Source organism: Miscanthus floridulus, chromosome 12 (assembly GCF_019320115.1).
Source record: "Miscanthus floridulus cultivar M001 chromosome 12, ASM1932011v1, whole genome shotgun sequence".
NCBI classification, from domain to species: Eukaryota; Viridiplantae; Streptophyta; class Magnoliopsida; order Poales; family Poaceae; genus Miscanthus; species Miscanthus floridulus.
Genome location: NC_089591.1, coordinates 76,172,432 through 76,180,932, shown reverse-complemented (window position 1 = coordinate 76,180,932; position 8,501 = coordinate 76,172,432). Strand labels below are relative to the sequence as shown.

At 50.7% G+C, this 8,501-nt stretch overlaps 2 protein-coding genes across 2 annotated transcripts; both read left to right on the top strand.

The window, feature by feature from the left end:
• Positions 1-1,071: 1,071 nt before the first annotated feature.
• Positions 1,072-4,931, top strand: LOC136496180 (uncharacterized). The gene is made up of 2 exons (XM_066491871.1): positions 1,072-4,461; positions 4,878-4,931. The coding sequence occupies exons 1-2, from the start codon at positions 1,072-1,074 to the stop codon at positions 4,929-4,931; spliced, it is 3,444 nt and encodes a 1,147-aa protein (XP_066347968.1).
• A 2,159-nt stretch (positions 4,932-7,090) lies between these two features.
• LOC136497806 (uncharacterized) lies at positions 7,091-8,337 on the top strand. The gene is made up of 2 exons (XM_066493666.1): positions 7,091-7,826; positions 7,927-8,337. Exons 1-2 carry the CDS (start codon positions 7,377-7,379, stop codon positions 8,008-8,010), a joined length of 534 nt encoding a protein of 177 aa, XP_066349763.1. The 5' UTR covers positions 7,091-7,376; the 3' UTR covers positions 8,011-8,337.
• Positions 8,338-8,501: the final 164 nt, after the last annotated feature.

Genomic DNA, 8,501 nt, shown 5'->3' with positions numbered 1-8,501 from the left:
ATGGCGAGGTGTTTTGATGCGGTCGCGGTTGCTGCCCCGTCTCGTTGGCGTGGTTACGAGCCACTGGCGCCAAAAGCGCCACCGCGGCGGCCGAGCCGAATCCTCCGCGGCGCTATTCTGGGCTACCCCCTCGACCAATTTGAGCTGCGCGATTTGTTGGATGGAGGCCCAAAATGCTTCCTCGTAACCGAGCCCAGTTTGAGGCCCCAGTAGCGGATTGGCGGTTTCGCCCTAGCCCATCGGAAACGCGGTTGCCTCGTCACAACGCCGCTTTTATTGCTTCTCCTTCTCCTTCTCCTTCTCCAACCACTCGACGACGACGACGGGGAAGGACGTGGCTGGAGTAAACGCTGGTTGCCATTGCCAGTAAGACGAAGGCAGCTAGTACTACCATCCTGACATCCTGTGTAGCCTGGTAATCTCTTTCACGTACCGTATCGTTGTGTCACGAAGTGGGCCTTATGCCATGCGTAGTGTTGGGCTGCACTAGCTAATGGGCCCGTAAGACGACTTGTATGTCGCTGGGGTGTATTTCTTGGGCTTGGCCCAGTAGCGTTTTGGTACCCAGTTCAAGAACTTGCTGTGTGGGCGGTTGGGCGGACAGCAATAAGGAAAACCTAATCTTCGATTCTTCTTTCTCCTCCCGGTGCTGACCGGTCTCTGAGGCGGCTTGCCGTGCTCCTCGCCGTGTGCGTACGCCGGCAACCCTTCCTTGTATCCTGAGAGCGTGACATTTGGTACCAGAGCCTCCCGATTCTTCGCCGATGCCGGATCTGTAAAATCCCGTCGCTAACGGTTGGATCCGGAGTTATCGCGGGGTCGTACACCGGATTCTTCCATCGCCGCCGCCGCCGATTCGTTCTCGTCGCCGTTCAGTTCGTCCACCACCTCCTTCCCCTACCTCCACCGTCACCGATTCTCCTGTGCCGCCAGTTTTTCTCTTTTTTCCCCATTCCTACCCCACCACCATATTCGATTGGTTCCCAGCTTTTCCTCGATCCACCACCAAATCCATTTCCGTCACCCCACTCGCTGGCGCGCAAACCCAAACCCCCAACCCTCACCTCCCGCATGGCGACCGCCGAAGAGAAGCTCGATGCGCTCAGTGCGCAGATGAAGTCCATGCTCCTGCTCATGGAGTCCTTCAATCGTTGGCGTCCTGAGGTAGATCACGCCTCCACCGAGCTGACCATGGAGATCAAGACTCTCACGTCGCGTGTGGCAGCGTTGGAAGCGAACAACGCTCCGCCATCGGCCCCGAAGCGCGAGGAAGAGGGGCGGGCCATGGGCCACGGCGTCGTCACATCACCACAGGGGAATGAAGGGGGGACTCTGATCCTCACTCATCCCCTGGCCAATGGTCAGTTATCCTCCTCCACCTCCCCAGTTCATTACCCTGCTGCGTCTTCCCACAATGAAACCCGTTTACCAAAGGCCCAGTTTCCCAAATTTGATGGGTCTCATCCAAAGGTCTGGAAGGAAAAAGCAGAAAAATACTTTGATATGTTCAATGTACCGGTCCATCGCTGGGCTCAGTATGGTACCCTCCATTTCAAAGGGCATGCTGCCTTATGGTTGCAAACCTATGAGGCCCAGCATGGGGTGGATAACTGGGTTGATCTATGCATTGCTATTGAATCTAAATTTGGGAAAGACCTATATCATAACTCCATGCAAGAATTACTGAGCATTAAGCAAATCAATGATGTTCAGGATTATTATGATAGGTTTCAAACTGTCATGCATAAAGTGTTGGTGCATAACACCCATTTAGATGATGTGTTTTTTGTTACTAAATTTCTTCAAGGCTTGCATCCTGACATCCGTGCTGCTATCGTTTTACATAAGCCGAGAACAGTTGATGTCGCCTTGTCATTGGCTCTTATGCAGGCGGATGTGTTGGAATCTCAACCAAAGTATTTTGTCAAGCGCAATTATCGTGACTTCAACAAGTTTCCTGGCAAACCACCGCCTGCTGCAGCTCCTGGTGTTCTGGGAGCACCACCAGCCGCCGACACAAAGCCCAAGTGGGAGGACAAGCTAGCCACATTGCGAGCTCAGCGGCGTGCACAAGGTCTATGCATGAAGTGTGGCGAGAAATGGGGTCGCAACCATAAGTGTCCAGATAAAGTAGCCTTGCATGTTTTGGAAGAGTTCATGGAGCTGCTCTCAGATGACATTGTGCCTGATCACAATGATTCAGATTCTAGTGACGAAGAGGAAGCGGTGTTTGCCCTGTCTCAGTCCGCAGCAGTTGGTGTTTCCGGCAAGAAAACAATCAAGCTTCATGGCATCGTCAAAGATCAACAACTGCTCATCCTCATTGATTCGGGCAGCACCTGCACGTTCATTAGCTCCAACATGGCCAATGCCCTCAACTGTGCCTTGAGGCCTGCTCCTCCCATTCAAGTAGTTGTGGCCAATGGTGATAAACTTCAGAGCAACCATCAGGTCCTCAACTTCAGCTGGTGGTCTCAGGGACACACATTCACAACTGATGCTCGTGTGTTGTCCTTGCAATACTATGACATGGTGCTAGGCATGGACTGGTTGGAGCAACACAGTCCCATGTGGATCCACTGGAAAAGGAAGTTGTTGCGGTTCTCTTATCAGGGCAGCAGAATCAGCTTAAAGGGCATTACAGATACCTTGTCCAGTTGTCCAAAGGTCAAAGTTAGGAAGTTACAGGGTCTTCTCAGGAAAGGTGGTATAGCTCAGCTGATTCATTTGTGTCAAGTAACACCACCTTTGCCTCCAGATATGATTCCTGTGCAAGTACAGCAGTTAGTTGACAGTCAGGCTCACCTTTTCCAGGATCCAGATTCCTTGCCGCCTCCTAGGGCGTTTGATCATCAAATTCCGCTGGTCCCTGGAGTGAAACCTATAAATGTCAAGCCATACAGATACTCTCCAACACAAAAAGATGAGATTGAGCGTCAGATCAAAGAAATGCTCTCCAATGGCATCATTAGGCCCAGCCACAGTCCTTTTGCTTCCCCAGTAATCTTGGTCAAAAAGAAAGATGGCAGTTGGCGTTTTTGTGTTGATTATCGGCAACTCAACAACATCACTGTCAAAAACAAGTATCCATTACCCGTGGTCGATGAACTTTTGGATGAATTGCATGGAGCAGCTTGGTTCACCAAGTTGGATATGAGATCAGGCTATCATCAAATTAGGTTGGCCCCTGAGGATGAGGCAAAAACAGCATTCCGTACTCACAGTGGACATTGGGAATTTAGAGTTATGCCATTTGGACTCACAAATGCCCCAGCTACCTTTCAAGCTTTGATGAACAATATCTTCCAGCCACTGTTGAGGAAATGTGTCCTGGTCTTTGTTGATGACATACTTATTTACAGTCCAACTTTAGAGGCTCACTTGGATCATCTGCAGCAAGTCTTCAAAATTCTCAATGATCATCAGCTTTTGCTTAAGAGGTCTAAATGTTCTTTTGCTCAGCAACAGTTAGAATATCTGGGGCATATCATTAGTGGGCAGGGTGTGGCTACAGATCCTGAGAAGATTGAGGCTGTGGCTAACTGGCCCCAACCATCAGACACCAGGCAATTGAGAGGATTTCTCGGTCTATCTGGTTATTATAGGAAGTTCATCAAGAATTATGGCATCCTTAGTCGACCTCTTACTGACCTATTGAAAAAGGATGTTCTATTTCATTGGACACCACAACTGCAAACATGTTTTGACACCTTGAAACAAGCTCTAATTTCAGCACCTGTGTTAGCCTTACCAAATTTCACCAAGGCCTTCACAGTTGAGACCGATGCTTCATCTGTGGGTATTGGTGCAGTGTTATCTCAAGACTCACACCCAGTGGCTTATCTCAGCAAGGCCCTGGGGCCCAAAGCTCAAGCACTCTCAACATATGAGAAGGAATGCATGGCACTCATTCTGGCAATCACCAAGTGGAAGCCTTATCTCCAGCACAAGGAATTCACCATTATCACTGATCACAAGAGCCTCATTCACCTAGGGGAGCAGAAGCTACAAGAGGGTATGCAACAAAAAGCTTTCATCAAGCTATTGGGCTTGCAGTACAAAATTCTTTATAAGAAGGGTCTGGAAAACAAGGCTGCAGATGCTCTGTCAAGACAAGTTGAGCCTGTATCGTTGACTGCTATCACTGCAAGCACTCCAAAGTGGTTGGAGATCATTTTGGAGGGGTATCAGCAAGATGACCACACCAAGCAGTTGCTCACTGAGCTCAGTATTACTGGCTCCAATGACAAGGGCTTTACTCTTAGTGAGGGGCTGATCAAGTACAAAAATAGAATCTGGTTGGGAAATCATAAGGAAGCACAGCACGCTGTCTTATTGGCTCTTCACTCTAGCGGCTTGGGAGGCCACAGTGGCATTACTGCCACCTATCACAAGGTAAAATCACTGTTTGCCTGGCCACATATGAAGCAGTCTATCATAGATTACATTAATGCTTGTGAGGTATGTGCCCAAGCTAAACCTGAGCACTGTAAATTACCTGGTTTACTGCAACCACTCCCAGTTCCTACACATGCTTGGCACACCATTAGTTTGGATTTCATTGAGGGCTTGCCTAAATCCAAAAGCTTTGACACTATCCTAGTTGTCATTGACAAACTCACCAAATATGCTCACTTTATTTGTTTAGGCCACCCCTATACTGCCTTATCTGTAGCTCAAGCATTCTTGGCCAATGTGTATAAACTGCATGGCTTGCCTTCCATCATCATCTCTGATAGAGATAAGATTTTCACTAGTACCCTTTGGCAAGAACTCTTCAGACTCACCGACACAACGCTCAATATGAGTTCGGCCTACCATCCACAAACCGACGGCCAAACTGAACGATTGAATCAATGCCTTGAAACCTATCTCAGATGCATGGTGCATTCCTGTCCCCAGAAGTGGGCCCAATGGATCCCATTGGCTGAGTTTTGGTATAACACAACCTATCATTTGGCCCATGGACACACACCCTTTGAAGCTTTGTATGGCCACCCTCCCAAACACTTCGGCATCACAGCCACAGACACTTGCACAGTTTCTGATCTTGATGACTGGCTTCAGTCCAGAACTACTATGATGCAGCACATCCAGCAGAATTTAGCTCGGGCACAGCAGCGCATGCAACACCAGGCAGATAAGCATCGCCAAGAACGAACTTTTGCTGTGGGTGACTGGGTTTATATTAAACTGCAACCGCACATTCAACAATCAGTTCAGCGCAGATCCAATCACAAACTCAGTTATAAGTATTTTGGTCCTTATCTCATTTTACAAACTGTTGGCAAGGTTGCCTATAAGCTCCAACTTCCAGCCACCAGTCAGATTCATCCGGTCTTACATGTCTCCCAACTGAAGAAGGCCTTGCCTCAGGATGTGTCTCTGTCTACAGATGATGAATTGCCGTTGCTGCTTACCATGGACACTCTTCCACCATCTCAGGTATTGGCTGAACGTCTTAGTCTGGTTGGGCGTCATGCTATTCCTTCTTTGCTTGTGCAGCGGGAGTCCTGTCCGATGCATTGGGCAACCTGGGAACCAGCGGCTACCATCTCCGACCTCATTCCCAGGGCTCTGGCATCGGTGACTACGGCATCGCGAGGACGCGCTGCAGCTTAAGGAGGCGGGATTGTCACGAAGTGGGCCTTATGCCATGCGTAGTGTTGGGCTGCACTAGCTAATGGGCCCGTAAGACGACTTGTATGTCGCTGGGGTGTATTTCTTGGGCTTGGCCCAGTAGCGTTTTGGTACCCAGTTCAAGAACTTGCTGTGTGGGCGGTTGGGCGGACAGCAATAAGGAAAACCTAATCTTCGATTCTTCTTTCTCCTCCTGGTGCTGACCGGTCTCTGAGGCGGCTTGCCGTGCTCCTCGCCGTGTGCGTACGCCGGCAACCCTTCCTTGTATCCTGAGAGCGTGACACGTTGTCAACATGAGCACAGTTGGTGCAGTGCAGTCAGATCAATACCTACACATGGGACGTTACACTGATTTGCGATAGCGTGCAGCTCATGCAGGGCTAGCTTGCAGGTTGCATGCAGCTAGCAGTTCACAACGGGACACGTATGACATTTCCACCAGCTAATAATCGATTCTGAGAGGTGGTGGTGATCAGTATTAACAGAATATATAATGTGACATTGATACTGCCAGAAGAAGGTACTGCTAATGCTAGTAGTGGTTATCTTTTCGTCGAACACAAGTCTTGTATGATAATCCTCCGGACTGACTGATCGTGGGACCAAAAAGAAAGGAGGAGAGCAGGTAGGTGCTTTGCTCACAGCATCTCGGTCTTGTTGGCCAGATTCTCAAGCCTGAAGAGATGACAAATAAGATGGACAAAACTCCTCTCTGAGTGGATGAGCGTGCCGATTAGATGAATATCCCAGTGATGAATACACTCCAACTAACAACTTACTACTAGGAGTATATAATTCTGACAAGATGTTGACCGGTCAGGTATCAACCGCGACGGAAAACCTCACGTCCTCAGAGACGCTGTAGACATTAAATATGGATAGGTGTGAGGTGTGTTTGAATGCCCTCGGCAGCTGGTTAACGCATCTGCCCGCGTCGGTTTCCTCTGTTGTTGCTCTGGAGAAGGCCGCCCTACCAGCGTCTGCCATGGCTACCATTCTACCAAGGCTGGCCATTTACAGGATTGCCCTTGTATTGCTGACTGCCTTTCTGTTGTTTACGCTCTCTCTCGACACATTGCTCGCATATACACGCTGTTGGCAAGTGTAGTGACCGACTGATGACTTGCTGCTACTGGAATCCAGGCACAGACTCCTGTATCAATGTATCATACACAATGGAGTACACTGTAAACTGTACACCGGCATCAAGCGAACTCTGAGCTTACGAAAACGATATCAGCAATGCATAGGAGTAATTTGCATGTACGAGTACGTACCTGTACGATGTACCTTCCGGTCCAGCTATCCAGGGGGCATTCCGGGCAATGCTTTGCCCACCCCCCCCCCCCCCCCCCCCCCCCCCCCCCCCCCCCCCCCTATCCCAGTTCCACAGGCGATAAATTTGGTGCCCTCGATGCCGTGTGACTCTGCCAGAGTGCCACCTGCCCCGGAGGGGATCGGAGTAAATACCCCTGAACGCATCATCAGCATCCTCAGTCTCAGCTAGCTGAGCCTCACTGCCTCAGACCTCAGGAAAGGGAGACCTCCCGGAAAGTAGAAGGGAAGTGAACAAAACAGTTGATGAGCAAAGGGAATCAGGAGGGTGTCACTGACTTCCCAACTACGCTCTCCAGAAACTCCCAGCGTCTAGCTAGAGCGGCTGCGCGCTGAGAGCTGGGGACAAAGGCAAGAAGCACAACTGAGGTCAGCGTCGTCAATCAATCTCCAAAGGTGCGATGGATCAGCGGGCGGGGCAGAAGGAGGCGCACAGCGCCGAGGATTCGTCGGATAATCGGCGCAAAGACGACGTCGACGCAGCGGCGGAGGGGCCGGGCATGAACAACCACGGAGAGTCCATGGATCATCAGCGCGACGACGGGTACGAAGAAGCGGAGGAGGAGACCGCGGGTGTGCTCAAGGAGGTCGAGGTGGTGGTGGTCGGCGGCTCTGAAGAAGCCTCGGCGCCGCCGCTCCTCGCGCACCCATGGAGGTGCTCGCTGCTCCAGCTCCTGCTCCGCGCCTGCGCCGGCTGCCTGGGCCTGCGCGGCTACTGCAGCGACGACGACGACCCGAAGCCGGCTGCCGCCACCGGTACCGACGTCGTTGCTGCGCCTGGAGCAGCGGCGGCTGCCGCGGAGTCGCCGCAGGAAGGAGATGATCAGGGCAACGGCGACAAGGCGGCTAGCGTAAGTGTTCGAGACCACCGCTTGATTTGTCGGTACACGGTAACCGGTCGGAGCTCGTTAACGAGCTCGCTCGTGCAAATATGCAACCTTGTACATGCAGGAGGTGGTCACTCAGGTGTGGGCAGTGAGGAGGAGGCCGCGTCCGAGAGAAGGTTCCGGTGCCAATGGAGGGAGCCACCACTAGTAGGCAACGGTTCATCTCTTGCCTTCGTTCTTCGCTTGGCCGATGTATGGGCAGCTAGCTTTGGTGGTGGCCAAGTGACGAACATCGGAACATGCATATGCCCATCTCTACTTATTCCAAGCACGTACGTAGCTTTCTTGTAACTTTCTAGAAAGTACGTTATAGCAAATACGTACTGCTAGTACCCGTGTGGGCGCATGTGGCTCTGAGGTTTACGTAGGCTTCTCGATGATCTGAACTCCAAACAAGACTGTGTCGAAGTGTTGTATAGCTTGTTAATTAAATGTGTTCAAGAAATTAAGCTGCAGTACGCCAGTACTTAAGAAATTGTTTCCTTTTTACCGTCTGTCAAGTTTGGTGCCCCGAAGGAGTGTTTGAGCGATTGTTTACCGAATGATTTGAGGTAGATCACGAGCAGATGCGATATATAGTCGATAGTCGATAGACCGGTTTGGTTGCATGCCTGCTGCATGTGGCGGCACACACGGTCG